At 42.4% G+C, this 17,589-nt stretch overlaps 1 protein-coding gene across 6 annotated transcripts in view; it reads right to left on the reverse strand.

The window, feature by feature from the left end:
• lrrc7 (leucine rich repeat containing 7) overlaps window positions 1–17,589 on the reverse strand; it is a 105,626-nt gene that overhangs the window by 23,917 nt on the left and 64,120 nt on the right. For 3 of the 6 annotated variants that reach the window (XM_053854686.1, XM_053854687.1, XM_053854683.1), the window contains 15 exons: window positions 15,194–15,396; window positions 12,433–12,550; window positions 11,905–11,983; window positions 11,542–11,631; window positions 11,401–11,457; window positions 8,093–8,156; window positions 7,451–7,525; window positions 7,244–7,388; window positions 7,041–7,113; window positions 6,816–6,833; window positions 3,991–4,120; window positions 3,324–3,439; window positions 1,989–2,058; window positions 496–595; window positions 302–426 (listed from right to left, as the gene is read on the reverse strand). In XM_053854686.1, coding sequence (XP_053710661.1) covers window positions 302–426; window positions 496–595; window positions 1,989–2,058; window positions 3,324–3,439; window positions 3,991–4,120; window positions 6,816–6,833; window positions 7,041–7,113; window positions 7,244–7,388; window positions 7,451–7,525; window positions 8,093–8,156; window positions 11,401–11,457; window positions 11,542–11,631; window positions 11,905–11,983; window positions 12,433–12,550; window positions 15,194–15,382 — 1,449 coding nt within the window. In that variant the 5' untranslated portion in view covers window positions 15,383–15,396. The remainder of the gene's footprint in view (window positions 1–301; window positions 427–495; window positions 596–1,988; window positions 2,059–3,323; window positions 3,440–3,990; window positions 4,121–6,815; window positions 6,834–7,040; window positions 7,114–7,243; window positions 7,389–7,450; window positions 7,526–8,092; window positions 8,157–11,400; window positions 11,458–11,541; window positions 11,632–11,904; window positions 11,984–12,432; window positions 12,551–15,193; window positions 15,397–17,589) is intronic. The other 3 variants (XM_053854688.1, XM_053854685.1, XM_053854684.1) reach the window with 2 other exon arrangements.

Here is a 17,589-nt window from a genome sequence, read left to right on the forward strand (position 1 = left end):
TGGCTAACTTTCCCAAGAAAATCTTACCAATACATTTGTTGAGATACATTTCTACTTTGTTAATAACACTGTTTAATTTTAGGTCGTTTTTTTTTTCAACAAAGAGCAAATCAATATTAAAATGTACAGTTGACTCAAGTTCAAAACATATACAAATTGATCTGAACAATTTGAATTGTGGTAAAATGCTTGATATAGTAAACCTACACTTTTGATTATCAGTGTGAATACTTCAGCACCAGTCATGTAAATCAAAACACCTCTCAGAACCACTACTGAAAAGGTGCGCATGAAGTCTGACCTTGACCTTTCCAGACTGGTCTTCCTCTTCCTTCTTGTCCTCGAAGTCGAAGGCCACAGTCATCCTCTGCTGCCTCTGCTCCTCCCACAGAGTCGGATTGAAGCTGTCGCTGTCTGACTGGTAGTCTGCCAGGGAGAAGGAAGATTTTGTTACACGCTCCCATGTCAGTGAGGAGTGTTTGAGACGTGCGCTACCTTCGTCGTGCCGAGGCTGCTGGGGAAACATGTAGTTGGTCAGAACCTTCTGTTTGGTTTCAGGGTGGGCTTCGGTCTGCAGCGGTATCAGAGCCTTCGACTGTAAAGATACAAAGAGCAAACTTTAAGTTCCATGACTGTGTTCATTGTGATTCGGAAGAGAGGCACACTGCATTTGCATCTGTGTCGCGCCACAGCAAACACATTTGCTTGTTTTGCCTGAATGAACAGAGGAAGTTTGGACGTGGCAGCAAACTGTTGCGGTTCTACTGTCAGATCCCCTTGTTGGACCCGCACACCGCTGAGCTAACACGTCTCACTTCAAAGCTTTATTGACACTCTCAGACCATCAGAAGCAGCATCATGTTCAAAAATGCAGGACCAAATGAACACGCTCCAAAACGTGAAAAGAGAATGAATATTTGTTGTTTTGAAGCTAAGACAAAGAATGTTAAATTCCACAAACTAGAATAAAATCACGCAAAAGAGATTGTGATAAAATCAAAACAGACATTTAAAATAAATAAATGAATCATGATATATCTTTATATTTATATATTATTTCCATTTATATATCTTTGTCCACCACTTTCTGGAGACATTTTTAAACAATTACATTTTCTGCTATTAGTTTCCACAAATATCTGAGTGTCAGTAGCTAAATATTTTCACAAATGAATAGGGATTTTCTACAGGACTTTGGACGAAGCACGATTGCACTTTGGCCCAGGTTCCTTTGGTGGATTATTTCAAAGAACAAAGTGTGCCGTGGCTTAAAGAACTTAGGAAAACACATCCTTACAGAAACATCCTTGTCTCGTGAAGAAGTATCCAGGAGGAATGGCGCAGTTAACATTTGAGCATCATTTCTTTCAGGCAGTCTCAGTGTTAGGTGAATCAACCCAACTGGGTGAAAGACTGACAGCGTCAAAACTGAAGCTCTGCCTATAGCCTGAATATTGGATCACTGACTCTAAACACCACAACATGGAGCAGAAACGTACAATACAGAGCCAAAATAGAAAACCAAATAGTTTTTGCATCTTAACGTCAAAACAAGATAAAAGGTTTTACATTGACATATTGGGGATTATTTATTTCACACAGAGCGAAATGTAGTAAGAAAACCTACAATAATAAAAATTATTTTGACTAAAATGAGAAGCTTTTCAGAAATAACAACAAAAAAAAATAAAATAAAATAAAAAAGATTAAAAAAGATTTTTACTCCTGCACTGTCCTTCAATTTTTACTGCATTAAATCCTAGTCAAGTGAAATAAATAGTATCATATTTATCTATAAATGGAGGGAAATATAATATTCAATTTAAAAAACAGCATTGAGAATTCGTTTCAGATGATGGAAATGTTGTGGTCAAACAATGCGATAAACAGCGCTCATCTAGAGTGTCTTTCAGATCGATGTTGGGGGAAGCTGATTTATTAAAGCGCAGCATGTAGATGCGAACGTGGGCGCGGAGCGTGAGAGATACCTGATTGTCAGAGAGCCAGAGAGCTGCCAGGTCCTTCAGCTTTGTGAAGGTAAACGGCAAATTCTTCAACCTGAGAGAGAGACAGGGAGGGAGAGTTGAACAGAGATGTTTCCCACGCAACTGTACAGGCTGCTGAGCCAGGTTACCATGGCAACACACTCATCCATTCCCATAGTAACTGCTGGCTGCAGGAGCAGAACCAGAGTGGTCATTGACAAAGTGTTCTACTGGTGTGTGATGCTGAAATGACTCATAGATTAGTAGCATGTGTGAGGACATTTTGGCCGGTTCTCACTTTGTCAAGTCTCACTCTGAGGGTAAAAACTACAAAGTGCCGAGGTTATTATAATTGGGTTTGAGTTTGGTTCAGAGTGAAGGTAAAGTTTAGCCATTTCCTTGAGATGGTTAGGTTTAGGGGGAGAGGCTGGGGAAAGGGTTATGCTAATGTGTGTCAATGGCGCTCCTCACTAAGACAGGAAGACGAACATTTCTGCATTTTTGCCACTCTAGTTTTTTAATGCGGGATTTAAGAGACGTGAAAAGTCTTTTTCACTTAAACTGATGTGGGATGTAGAGATTTGCCCACGAGACATGAAGGTTTTCCCATTCTGATTATGTCACTGGTTATAAATCAGTCTCTTGGTTTGAGAGCCAGACGGCAAAGGGAATGACGGGAGAACAACCACAGGAATGACACGAGAAGCCTGTGGACACTTGTTTATTTATGTACCTGTGTACACAAGTGAGGCCAGGAAAACCGTCGTGGTCAACGCCCCAAACTGACACCGGCAGAGTCGCTAGGCACAAATGTAGCTAACCCTGCCAAAGCAATTTTTTACCTCAACTGCTGGAGATACCATTCAGTTGACATGTGTAATACTACAAAAACAAATAGACGATGAAATGAAGGGTTGAGCCCATGGGATCACTGAGCTGCCAGTTGACCATCGGAGCCACGTTTTTTATTCTGTATTATTTAAAAAAGAATTCTGTAATCGGTAGGTCAGAGATCCAACTCGGGTCGGCAACTAAGAAGTGCGCCCACACAGTGTCTTGTCAGACAGATCTGAGGCTGTTGTGGTTTCTGCTAGCAAATTTGAACTGGTCGGCATGTTCACAATGGAAAAGAACTGAATCGGAACCTGGAAAGTTGGTTCACAAATGGAACCAAAAAAAGCTTGCATTCGCAACAGGTCCAGGTGAGTCACTGTTGCCGATCATTTCCATCCAAAAGTTAAGAATATTATCATATCAATGAATATGTTACTCAAAAGCCACTGCATGAGGGCTGCAGAATTCATCACGTAACAGAGTGAAGACAACCAGCGTACGGACCTGTTGTCGCTCAGGTTCAGGACTCTCAGTTTGGTCATTTGTCCGATTTCGTCGGGCAGGAACTCCAGTTTGTTGGAGCGCAGCGACATCACCGTCACGTTTCTACAGTTGCCGATCTGGGAAGACACATTCATCAGACCATAATTCATGTTCGCCTGGATGCAAAGGTGAAAAGTACAAAGTGTGAGGGTTGTGTTTTATACTACCGTCATACCAAAACACAGGTGACACACACGACAGGTAAATGGAGAATTTGGGGTTTGGGCATCTCATGCTCTATCTATCCCTCTCTGAACAAGACCCCAAGATATTTCAACTCCTCCTCCAAGGGATGGATCTCAACCCTTCTATGACAGAGAACCACGGTCTCAGACTCAGAGGAGCGGATCCTTCCTTGGAGCTGCTTCAAACCATGACAGGTGAACGTTCAAGCCACTTCACCAAACTACATCATCTGCAAAAGCAGTGACGCTATATCCTCGATCCAATCCTAAGAGATGACTCCCGACATGACGTGTTCAATGATCTCACCCGTAAGTCATTTCCAACCTGGACTGTCTGATGGTTTGAAAAACTCTTACACATATAATAAACTCTGCAAACTGTCACTTGTTTAAATCCAAACTCCTGGCAGTCAAAACTCCTTATCATGGGTGCTTCTTCTCACCTCACGGGGAAGCTCTGTCAGGAAGTTCTCATCAGCAGCAAAGGTCCGCAGGCTGTGCAGGTAGCCGATGGTGGGGGGCAACGACTCGAGCTCATTACAACTGCAGTCCAGCTCCTCCAACAGAGACAGGCTGAGGAGGAGGCACACAAGACCAGGGATGGAGTGACAAAGCTCACCACACGAGGGTGGACACAGCCTCTTAGCTACACAGGCATGTGGAGGTTGTCTGCGCTCGTCCAGTTCTGCACTCAAACCCTTGGATCTCCCTTGTTTGATGAAGGAATTGTACATTGAGTTTTGAAGATTTTTGGTTTGTCATTTTAACCGACTGTGAACCAATGTTTCAGGTTCCCTTGAAAACAATATGACTAAAGAGCACTACGTCATGCCCGGAATGATGCAGGGATGCTTCGGTTTTTACTCAGCACATGGTGTAAAAATAAAGGGCCATGTGAAGATTTCCTTTTTAAAGTTCACCTTTGGTGACAGCGGTGTCAGAAAGGGGAGCAGGGAATTAAAAGAAGCGCTACATAAATGCTAATGATTAGCATTGCTAACAACAGCTTAAAATAGGGGGAAAAAATCAGACAAAGGAGATTGAACGTTGGAATGACTGATAAAAAATAGAAAACTAATTTTAACCTTGATCCTTAAAACTAAAAAAGAATATTTAAAAACAAAAAATTGTAAAACAAAACATGAAAAGAAACACATCATCAGAGTGACAAATTAAAGTAAAAAATCAATTTAAAATACACTTGGTCCCCGTATTTAATATCACTATATTCGTATTATTTCGTTTAATAATATGCAGTAGTAATATTATATGAAAGAGAGCGGTACTTTCAAAAAATAATAAATAAAATAAACGTGGCATCAAAGCACAAAATATTTGGAAAGAAAAAAAATCAGCTTCAAAAATCAAATAATGAATTAATAATTAAAAAAAATCTTAAAAACTGTTCATATGATTGTACAAACCAGTGAAATAAAAAACAAAAAAAATAATAATCAAAATAAATAAACTGAAAGGCTGTTGGACAATGCCGCCAAAAGAAAAAAAGCATGAAAACTCAAAGTCAATAAAAAGCACAGAGAACAAAGTCATGCATCAGAGGACAGAATAAATGTGGCCTTATTTAGAATCAAAAACAAAGTAACGTGACCAAAAAAATGACATCCACTGTTTTAAAAAAAAGCTTCACACGGCCCTTGTTTGATCAGTCAATCCTGTCCAGGATCAAGTTCAAGAGAAAGGTGGAGCGGTTTGAGCAGAGTGACACAGAGACACAGGAAACCTCCAGCGTGTTAAGCATGATCTTATAGGCGGTTGTCATGGTGACACAGATGGAGACACATTGAAGAATCCGACTCTATTACCTATACTTTGTTAGTGAGATTCTCCAACATGGATCGCACCCTGCCACAGGCCCTCCCAGCCCAACCCCCCGCCCTCCCTCATGATCCTCTTCTAACTACCGTCCTTGGCCTCAGTGAACAGTAACAGCAGGCTAATGCTAATGAGACAAGGGTTTCACATTTGTGTGGTGTCATTCTAAACATTGTATCAGTCTGCTACTACTGTTCCTGGAGACCTGGACCATCTGGGCCACCATACGGTCTGAGAAGAGAGGGAAGAGGAGAAGAGAGGAATGTTAAGAAGGGATATTACTGTAAGGGAGTTACTTCACAGGCTTTGTTTTATTAAAAAGTAGCAGCACAACACTCAATATGTCTAAATGTTTAGCGACTTCAATGTCGCCCTGGTTAACAACCTCAACGTAATAATGTCAAGTAAAAGCAACGACACGGAACAGAGAAATTGATTTGTTTAAGTCCATGTACATACAGCAAAAACAAACGCAACAGAAAACCATGAATAGTAATGTGTGTCGTTTTCTTCTACTGTGAGATGAAGCTCCCATTTACTCGTGGTTCTACTCATGAAGTTGTCTCTGTCGGTTCCACCCTGCCTGCATGCTCTTCTTCACCACCCTTCTGCACTTCACTCAGAATGACTGATCCCGAATATGTGAACCGTTTCCACATCATTCTTCCTCCAGCCTCCCTCTAATTCATGTATTTTGTTTTTGCATTCTCTGACTTTCACTTCTCTTCTCTCCGACTTGTCCTCCGCCTGCTCCTGACGCTCACCACAAATCACTACATCATCAGTGAACTGCGACCTGTCACTCTCTTCAATCCTGCGATCATGATTTTTATTTCCCCCACTTGGTTTTGTGTCGCACGCGTGTTGAATCATCTCATCCCTTCCTTGTAAAGAACACAAAGCTCAGACTTGAGTGCATTTATCATGGACAAATGAGGATAAACAAGGAATCACAAGTCAATCTAAGGAGATTTCACTTATTCCATCTAACACCGTGGACTTGTTCAGTGAAACAAAGGGTTTGTCAGAGCGCCAGATACAAAGTCAAAGATGCTTGTTGGCATCTTTGTGCTGGATTAACAGTATAATCCATCACGTTAATGGCTGCATGAGATTATAATCCAACTTTTTCCAACAGTGAGGAATATTTGACTGTGTATTCCAGCCATGCTTCCGGGGACTTCAGTGTTATTTCCCCCTGAAACGAATCAGATTACAATAATTTAATCTGCCAAGTGATGGATTATACTCTAAACATTGCTGTAATCCTTTTACGTTTGTGTGTCCAGGATTCAAGTCCAAATAATCGAAAAAAAAAAAAAGTTTTTGGAGCCTTTGCTTTCATTCAGAAATGTTCTCTGGGTTTGTATCTGCGACAGAAGCTCTGAGCACACTCTGCCTCCGAACATGACCCGGATGCACAAATGTTACTCACCCGTGCTTGGGCTTCGCACTAACGCCAGGGCACCGCAGCAAACACAACACACAAACCCCCCCATCATCAGCTAGCGTCACAACAAACCAACAATCAGCAGCAAACAAGAGAATTGTCGAAAAACAACAGCTCTACAAGAAAGGAAATGTCTCTGGGAGCCGGAAGAAGAATCCAATCTACCAGGATGTTATTGCTTGTTGTTGTTGTGAGTTTGTGGGCGTTTACCTCCCGATGCTGTTTGGCAGTGAGTTCAGCTGGTTGTCGTCTACCTTCAGCGTCGTCAGCTTCTTTAGCATTCCTGCCCAGAGAAAAGACGCTCCACTTCAGTGCCACTGGATCCACGTATGGATCATACATCACCAGCTAACAACAAAAATATTTGTGACCACTACGTCGATGTGTGCTCTATGAGCAGAACCCTGGTTCACCTATGGAGTCCGGGAGACGCTGCAGCATGTTGGAGGAGAGGAGCAGATCTTCTAAGGCCTCGCAGCCGGAGACGTCCATGTCCAAAGTCTCAATACGATTCTTTGCCAAGTCCAAGTAGCGTAGCTGCCGGAGCTTCCCTATGGACTGTGGAGCCAGAGCTTCAACACTTGATCACGAACACAAACACCTTCTGCGTTCATGCTCACCCCTGGTATGGACTGCAGCGAGTTGTTGTCCATCCACAGCTCCTTCAGGTTGTGAATCTGTTCCAATACTTCCGGCTGAAACGTGAGCAATACTGAGTTATAAAGCTTTGCATGCAGCTACAATTGTGTCCAAGTGGTGAAGACCTGAGGAGCCGTTGGCACCACAAACTGTCTCATCCCCATCCAAGTTCAAAAGCTACAGGAACTTTTCATGTCTGTGGTAACATTTCCGACCACCAGAGGGCTGCAGGCAGCTGCAAACCCATGATGCTCGCATGACTCCCAATCTTGAATGAACGAATGTGTACTTCTATCCCACATCTTTTATTCCAACTGTCCCATTTCAGGATGCAGGTGACTACTTCACTCAACTAAACCCGACAGAGAGTGAATTCAGCTCATACATGACTAGCTCGGAAAGTTGACCAGGTTTAACCTGACTTTACTCCTCAACGTTATGCAAGTCATAAACAGGAGCGGACGGAGTGGAGGAGGAGTACTTCATTCAGCCTTCCCATGATCACCAGAGAAATTCAACACTGGACCGTCAGAGCATGAAGCAGCTCATGGGTCTCCCTTCAATTTTTTTTCACGAGAGCTGCGTCATATTCTGATCAAAACATGTTAGCCAAAGTTGCTCACCATGTCAGAAAACTCGTTGCTACCCAGATCCAACCGCTCCAACTGGGTCAGTCTGTGGATGGACCTGAGGACACACACATATCAGCGTTAGTCACTCAAATGACCATGACAAGACAATTTAAAATAGTTGTATTATTTTCAAAATGACCCTTGAGGCATAAACATAATTAAACAAACCATTGGTGAATTAACTGTCATAACCATATGATGAAAACGGTAACTATAATATTATATTATATTATATTATATTATATATACATATATATATATATATATATATATATATATATATATATATATATATATATATATATATATATATATATATATATATATAGTAAAAAAACAATATGATAAAAAGGCACTGCATTTGGACAGGAATTTAAAAAAATCTATGTAATAAACGAAAAGAAACACCCAGTATGACATCATATAAGACAATATGTCTGCCCCCAAAAAAGTTAATTTAAAAAAAATAACACACCGAATCACTTTAAAATTATAACATACAAAGAATGAAAATGAGTGAAGGCGTGAGGGATTTGGAGGTTGTATTGTAGTAGCGCTACAGCACTACTGTGTGTAAGAGAGAGCTGAGCCAATGGACAACTGATCTTCATCCCGACCCTCATCTATGGTCATGAGCTGTGTTTCATGACCGAAAGAACGAGATCCCAGATACAAGCTGCTAAAATGAGTTTTCACTGACGGGTGGCAGGCATCTCCTTTAGAGATAGGGTGAGAAATTCTGTCACTCGGGAGAGACTCGGAGTAGAGCCGCTGCTGAGAGGAGTCAGTTGAAGTGGTCGGGGCATTGGAGGTGTTTCAGGCAGGGCCACCTGGGAGGAGACCAGGTGGGGCCGGGTGGAGGGACTATATCTCCTCACTGGCCTGGGAGGGTCTCGGGGTCCCCCAGTCAGAGCTGCTGGAAAAGGGGGTTTGGCGTGACTTTTTGAAACTGCTCCCCCCGCGACCTGGCAACAGATAAGCGGATGATGATAGATGGATGGATGGTAGAATGAAAATTAAATAAAAATGACTAAACACGTAGAAGCCACTGTCTCTTAAACACATCAACATGTATTTGGCATCAACATGCTATGTTTGAGGAGTTAGCTACAGTGTTAGAGGGCTGAAACCTCACCCCAATATACACTGGTGGTCCATGGAACTCACAAGGGATCATGGGAAGGAAGACACACCACTCTGCATAAGTACCTACACCACTGCACTGATGTCGTTGACTGTTTTGGTATGTGACGTGTGAACAATGAGCGTTCCCATTGGTCGGATGTGCGGTTGTCACAAGAAAAACTTCAAAAAATATACCTCAATATGAAAAAATAAAAGCTGTAATTTTGCTCATTGAACTAGGTTCGCAAAAAATAAATAACATGCAAAATATTTGCACAAAAAATAAGTGCCTGGTGCGCAAGGACCTGACAACTGAATAATCTCTGGAGGCGTTAAAACATTTTAACTGCATAGTCACTAAAGTGGAGTCCATAAAATCATAGGATAATTGTGCAGCTGTGGAAGAAAACATGCATAAACGCTGTCACACATTACGCTGCAGATGAGCTGCTTTAAACAATTGACCTCGAACAGCTCTGGCTATGAATGTGCTATCCCACTTTGAAAGCACCTGCAGGCGATAAATATAGTTTTTAGCTTCACACCTGAGAACAGGACACTGAAGCATCACTCTGGCTGCGTGTTTGCAGGAGTGGAGCTAAAACCATCCACCAGGTGAGCAAGACGACCATGTTGAGTTTTCTCATTGAATGAAGAAATGACAGGAGCTTAGCCTTTAAATTCACACAAAGATTTCCCATTCCATGACAAGATTCTGCCTTCCATTTGTGGAGAACGTTTCCCATTAGTTTAGTGACGATCACAAATGTGACACATGACACATGAGTATGAGGACGATTCCGCTTGAACCTAGATCATGAGATCAACAAGTCTTAGACGTGGGTTCTTATGAGTGAGAAAGTGGGTCACTATAGAGTGAACTGTTCTGCAGTGCAGAGCAGACCGGAGTTGCTCAGACTGTTGACCCGGTTTAACATTAAAACTGACAGTAGATACGCTTCATTACAATTCTGCCTCGCAATCCATATGAATGGTTCTTGCTTTTTAACTAGGCAAATGAGACAGTTTTAGATGAGTCGATTTTACACAGTATCTTCAGAATGAATTTAAAAAATAGAGAGACAGTAACACAACAGTCATGAGGCAGTTCAACCCTGCCCAAGTTTAACGTGTAAGGCCAATATGTAGCCGCAAAACTAGGGCAAGATTAACATGTTGAATCACAATGAATCACTACAGCTCAGTTAACGTGCGATTCCTGGCAAATGAATGGCACTTTGTATGTGTTTTAAATGTAACTCAAAAGAAGACCACACCAGAGCTGCTAATAATGCTTTCATCATGTAAACATTTGTTTACTCCAACAACATAACATGTTGATAACATGTTCCCTTAAGTTACATTCAGAACAGATACCAAATGTGTGATTAATCTGCCATTAATAGTGCGTTAACTCAGCCGATTGAGAGGATTCGTAACTCATTCGCGCCAAACCTCTTCTCAGATTCATTGCTTGCATGACTGAGAATCCCGGTACTATTTGGTGACCTTGGTCTCCAACCAATTGAGCCTCAGTTGACTCACAAAAATACTGGCATGGAGGATCCCAGATGAATGATTCAGTTCTAACACGTGGACCTGCTCCATCAGACAGCGATCTTTAAATAAGTAAAAGAGTATGAGGATGTTTCAGCTCGAATGATCAGAAATGGGGTTTACACTGCTCATGTTCTGAAACAGCCTCTAAAAAAAGGGAATGGAGCCCACTTTCATTATGTAGCTAATACGTTTTCGATGACTAGTCATAATGTACAATAAATAATGATCAGAATATCAGGAGTGACAAAACCACTGTAGCAATTTTAGGACTCTGATCTGTTAGATTTTTTTATTCCCTTGGTTGTCTTTCGACGGGATGTATTCAGCATCACACTCTCACACTTGAAGTGGTCTTGCAGTCACTTCCTGGTTCCTTTCAAGAGTCCTGTTGTCTCCTTGGAAATGGCAGATTCCACATGAATAAATGGCAAAGAGCAAAGTGAGTCCCGTTAAAGGATGCTCAGAGCCACCAGTGACTTGGACAAGTGAATCGCCCAGCAGCATCGAGCAGAGAATGTCGACAGGCCAAATTAATCGCACGCCAAACTTCCAAAATGTACGTCGACAAATGTAACAACAGCAACACGTGCAATTGAATTATGGCACACACTTACTTTGGCATCGTCTTCAGATGGTTCTCTCTGAGCTCCAGGATCCGTAGTTTGGAGAGTCTGACATTAAGACAGCAAACTTTTACACTCGGATTCACTTTGAACAAAAACCACCAAACAATTCAAAGACGAGGGGTCTTTTACCTGCCGAAGTTGGCCGGCAGATACTCCAGGAAGGCATCGTTGAGAAAGAGCTGGGTCAGATTCAGGAGCTGCGTGAAACCATCTGGGAGTCTGAAACGGAAAAGAGGTGAGTAAAAAAGGCAATCGGAACGGCCAAAAAAAAAAGAAAGAGGGTGTCCTTGAAGACCCTCCGTTGTTGACTTAAAGCTTGTTACTATAACAACTGTAACAGAAGCAACTGCAAGATGACTCATCGCTGCGAACACACACGCACACACACATCTACAGTAAAGATTTCCCCGCTCTCTCGTGCTTCGGATGTTACATGACAGAGGACAGGAAGGACATTTTGCCGATCTACTGTGCATCAATATGTTCACTCACTTGGTGATGGGGTTGACACTGGCTTCCACCACTGACAGACCTTTACAGCATTTGATGTTGTCTGGAAACTCCTGGATACCTGTGAGGGAAATAGCCATCATTTTAGCATCTCAAATGTAGTTTTATTTTTGGCGGGCGTTAGACGGGTCTGCTCCTAATGAGCTCCCATCCACTGTACTTCTGTCACACTTTGATATGGAGAGTTAACATTCGCCAAAATGTGATCACACACAGTTCAACTGAAAAAACTTTTCTTGGCATTAAAATGTTGTTAGATTCTTGTCCTACATTGCATTTCAAGCCACATCCTCTCATTAGTCTTCACCATCCAACATGTATTTTTTTCATGCAGTACAGAGGGCAAGACTTTTCGCTCCCCAGATGCCTCCAGCTCAACTAGCCTCTCTCAAATGGGGGACCAGGGTCATTAAGGAACTCAGTTGCTCATTCTGAAGATAGATGAAAACCTACTTTTCATGAAATGACATGGAACATCACCACAGTTTTCCCCGTCTTCCGCTGTCTCACCGTTTTTGCTGATGTCCAACTCCTTGAGGTTGACCAGGCTGGCGATGGTGGTGGGCAGGTTGGACAGGTCGTTGTCTGGCATGCTCAGCTTCTTCAAGGCTTGGCAGTTGAAGAGTTGCTATGGAAACAACAAAGACGGAAAAGAAAGTGTCAAACACCAAAAGTGTTTTTGCATGAGTGACGCGGACCTCGCACCAAGATGGCGGCCCCTGAGGAGCAATTCAAACAAGCACTCAAATGCTCTATATACAAACACCACTGGTACCTGACCACTAACAAACACACACGGAAACTGACTAAAATCCACTGTTATTTTCTATATTTTCAACTGCTACTTGGACCGCTCACATTAGCTTTTAACGTCTGTGACAGCTTTGCATGTCGGACACGACGATGTAATGATGTTCCTTAATATAAAGACCAAGTGTTGAACATAGTATCATAAATAAGTTATCAGTAGGGATGTCCCAATACTGATACCACTGTTGGCAGTCACATCGATATTGGCCTATTCTGCTGTACTCATACTGGACCTCCACTATGCTTCAAGCCAACATTCTATTTTTTATGAACCACCGATCATTGTTCAGACTGGAAATCAGCATGAGAAAAGTGAATCTACATTCTCCACAGCATAATCTTCCAGCACAAAGAAGGAAAAAAATGAAATGCAAAATTACCACCTCTGTCTATCTAACATGGATGAAACGTGGGTTATTTGAACAACAGTTAAGGCTAAACACTCGCCTGACCAGCACCAATGCCACGCAGGTGATAAATGGAGAACATTTTTGGGGAGAGTTGCCACCATTGACCACTACACAGCTGCGCCACTGCTACAAGCACACATTTTTTTATCTGACGTCAAACTTGAAAACCGCGAAATAAGGTTCAGAGCTTTTATTCCATGGCAAAAAGTATTAAGGGAACCGTTTCATCACCTCTCAACTCCCAAATGTTATCACCAGACGCCGCTGCCGTTTGCTCGAAGGTCATAAAACAAAAGAATGTAGTCTCATTGTGAACACTTGTTTTACGATTTCCCTAATAGAAGCTTCCCAATCCAGCGATTCTGTACAATTTATTGACCTGCTTCCGTACGAGCCGCATCGAATCTGTTGTTGGGTTTGGAATGAGAGAGCTCAGCGGGTGAAAAAGCTGCTGTGAGCCTGCGGGCCGCGTGACTCACGAACAAGCCTTGCTTTCGCGCACACACACACGCACTTTAGGAACCCTCCGAATCACCAACATAAAGGCTGTGTACCCTTATTAGCATTTATATAATCTTGGCACAAACACGCGAGGCTGAGCAGATTGTCACTCACTCAGTCCTATTAGACACGCCGGCTAAATTTAGAAACTCAGCTCCTTTAAACCGGGACAGGAAGTCAATAAAAAGAGTGGTATAAACAGCACCTGTAATTCCCCCTGATTTAATGAAAGGATGTTGAGCAGCATTTTGATTTTGGTGAAACCTCCCTCAGGACCCGATGAGGGCAAAAAGCTCAGCAATGCAGCCACGAAGGACCTAATATCCGTCCTGGTCCGGCCATGAAATACAAATGCAGGCGTCGCTTCTCTGGGAGGAGTGTTGTGTGGTTTCCCTGTGGGGTCCTTATTTCCTCCCCGCACCATCTGGTTGAAATCTTAACCTCCATCTAAAACACTTGGGATAAGTCTGCAGGACACCTGCTGGCGAGGTCCCTCCAAGATCTGATCCTCTATGTGCCTTACAACTTGGAAAGAAAACATCAATCAGTCTATAAGCATCATCTCAGCCTGACTTAGTTTGACAGAGTTGAACTATCTTAATAATGCTGCAGCATTAAACCACAACAAAACATTTGAGGATGTCATGTGCCATGTTATCACGGTTTGCTAGCTTAGCAGCCATGCTAACAGTTGCTATCATGGAGGTAATGCTGTCTTCTTAAACCAACAAATCACATCCTCAAATACACCACTGATATCAGGTTGGTTGTATTCACCACAAACAATGACAAAGAACGAGGAAGTCACACACAGTTGCACTTCTCACTCGATATATATAATGTTATTGGACTATCTTCATATAAGAGCAGTTTACGTCCGCTGCGTAGCTGAAGCTCGCGCAGCCGCACCTCAACCACAGAGGATACAGAGCCCATCGTAGTATGTTAGCACAACATGGATCCAACATGCAGTTCTTGTTTGATTCGGGTTTGGAAATAAAAGTTTGCATCTAATATCAGACTAGTGTTTTTTAATGGCTGCGTTGTTGAGCGGGTTTCTGAACTCATCCAGGTCCCTCAAGAGACAATATCAAGGCAGCGATAACACCGGGAACACACCAAAAAAAATTAAAGATCAAAGAATTTAAAAACTACACTTCACTACAGACCATCAACCACAACAGAATATGTAATGCAGAAAATAAATTAGTACTTAACTTCAATAAATTAGGTGAAATTGGATCATTCCAGCACAGAAAACACTCATGCAATGAACATAAGTGACTTTGATGATTTGTACTTTCCTCCATGTCTGTCACAGTTTTCCTTTTGACAACATAAATGACCAGTTCAAGAGACCAGGTCAATTCACTATCTTAAGCGCCAGGACCTGTTTTTCAGTCGACAATACATTTGCTTATACATTCTAAAAAAGATTGCAAAATTGCATTCTAAAGATAAAAACAATTCCCTCTAATGTGGACTGGAGAAGTGGGTCCTGACCAGTCTTTCAAGTGTCACTGGTGGCCTTACTTTGGAGTCAGGTTTACCTTTGGTAGTTCCTCGATCTGGTTGGCATCCAGGTAGAGTTCCTCCAGAGTTCTCTCGAAGCTGAAGATCTCCTTGGGCACCTGCTGCAGGCTGCAGTGAGAGTAGTCCAGCACCGAGATCACCTCCTCCTCCCCTCGGAAACATCGGCAGGGCACCAGCCGTCCGATCAGCTTCCGCTTCGTGGTCATTTCCAGACACTGGACTGTGGAGAGCAGAAAGGGGGACCTTAGTGGTGACTTTATTCCTCCTTTAACTTTTCGTTCTACATTTGACTACAGTCCATAAATTGTAGACTGACTGAGTTTAAGACGCTTTTTTGAAAGAATGGAGTTCTGAAACGTGCGATTCATTTGTCACAGTGGTAGTTATCAACTCATCAAAACCGCTGATCCATGAGTGTCCAGAAACACACCTATTCTCACCATTAAAGGCGCCATTCGTGTTGCAGAAGCTCCCACATCTGCTTTGTCTATTTTTAGTTTTCTTGTAGCAATTTTGTTTTAAAATGTGCACAAATTTAACAAGAGGAATTGGCTACAGCGGATGGCACTGTGTCTGTGGAAGGCCTTTCTCACTAACACAGTTCTGGTTTGGGAACCGGTGCCATTCGGGACTCTCCGATCCTTGGTGCCTTCTGAGAACCATCCAGCATTTAAGAGGATCTAAAGTGGGAGGGCTCTGAAAAGCGTCACTCAGACGGAAGTAAACACAAGACAAGTCGGTCCGATATTCAGCAGGACTGCCAACACCTATTTGTATGACAAACGTTGAGCATTTTAAGCTCACAAACACTTGACTTTGCTGGAGGTTAGTGGTTAGTGCACAGCCACATATTTCCAAAGGTTCCTGGTTTAAGATCAGGTGATTTATTTTTTAACTAAAATGAATCAATTTTACTGTGAACCAGTTAAAAATATTGAAGTACAACGAAATTTATTGTTTTTTTTAACAAGCAAAAAGTTCATAATAAAACCTAGCATTGAACTTCTCGCTGTTGGAATACGACCTTGTAAAGTGCGGCAGAAATTTCACCAGGGATTTCAGTCTCAAACCACCCCACATCTGCTGACCTGAAAGTGGCATGTGTGATGTTGATCTGACTTCTATCAGTGTCTGCTGAGGAGCTCTACTTTTCCCTCCACTTCTCTTGTGCCAATTCTCACCCCCTCACCATCCATCCAATCAGAGTCAAGTGTGGCCCTTTAGTTCTGAGCTTGCTCTCTCTATCAGGAGCTCAGACAGCAGGCCAAATCATATCATTCAATCCAGGAATTTACCCTCATGGAAGTGGTTCACTGACCCGCTAGAAGGAATGGCTTATTTGAGAAAATGATCCGAGCCTTAACAGACCTTACAACACAAACCAAAAAGGAACCAAAGTTCTATGAGAAAAATAGAATCATGAAGAATAAACCTGGAATTTATTGGGAAGGAATCCACCTTTGGGTTTGGGATAAATAACATGAGACCACCGTGGGATATATGAAAACATGCGTCGAGGCCTAGTAAAGTAGATCTCCCTGGACAAGTTCATAGTGCCAAACACCCCGGAGAAGAAGCTTTGTTGATGCAACCACTATATTCACCTGGATTTTTCTTTGACAAACTATTTGATCACACTTGGTCTTTCTGAACATATTTGTGTCAATGAAGTCTGACATACTTTGCATCAGCAATTCTCATTTTGCTGTTGACAACTTCATGTCCTCTCAAGACGTTTGATAAAGTTATCGCAGTGTTTCAGCACTGAGCTTTCAGAGTAGAACAGTGGCCAGTTGTTTAGTAGAATGACATTCTGACTCAAGATTTTGCAGCTGCTTTTCAGTGAAATGAACAAAATTGCAACATCAACTAAAGCTGGAAAACAACTTAGTTAACTGGCAGCCAGGACCTGATAAACCTCCTTGGGATCCACCAACTGTGATGACCAATGATGTTCAAACAGGTGAGCGGTGCACAAACAGGAGCTCAGAGACAGAAAAACAAGTGCAGTGATAAGAGATTGGATTTTATCAAACATGTATGTGAAGATGGAATCAGGCGACAGGCAGATGATCTTGTGAGGACACGGGCGCTGGGATCAGATAAAAACACCGCGGCTCCTCGGGGACTGTTTATCTAAAAGGCCTGAACCATTAAAATCAATACTCCAGCAGCCGCAGTCGAGCTCACGGGAAGCGTAATGAGGCCGACAAGGATTTATTCTCCTTTAGCTGCATGTGTGTGTGTGTGTGTGTGTGTGTCAAGCAGGCGGTCGCCGGATTCCTTTATTGCATCTGGATTAGAGGGTTGGCCCGCGATAATAATGTTCAAATATCTATAAACGCTAGAGCCGACATAAAGCGGCCTCACTGAACAATATTAGTACCATTGAATCCTGCTGAATATATCCATG

This window comes from Synchiropus splendidus, chromosome 1 (genome assembly GCF_027744825.2).
Source record: "Synchiropus splendidus isolate RoL2022-P1 chromosome 1, RoL_Sspl_1.0, whole genome shotgun sequence".
NCBI classification, from domain to species: Eukaryota; Metazoa; Chordata; class Actinopteri; order Syngnathiformes; family Callionymidae; genus Synchiropus; species Synchiropus splendidus.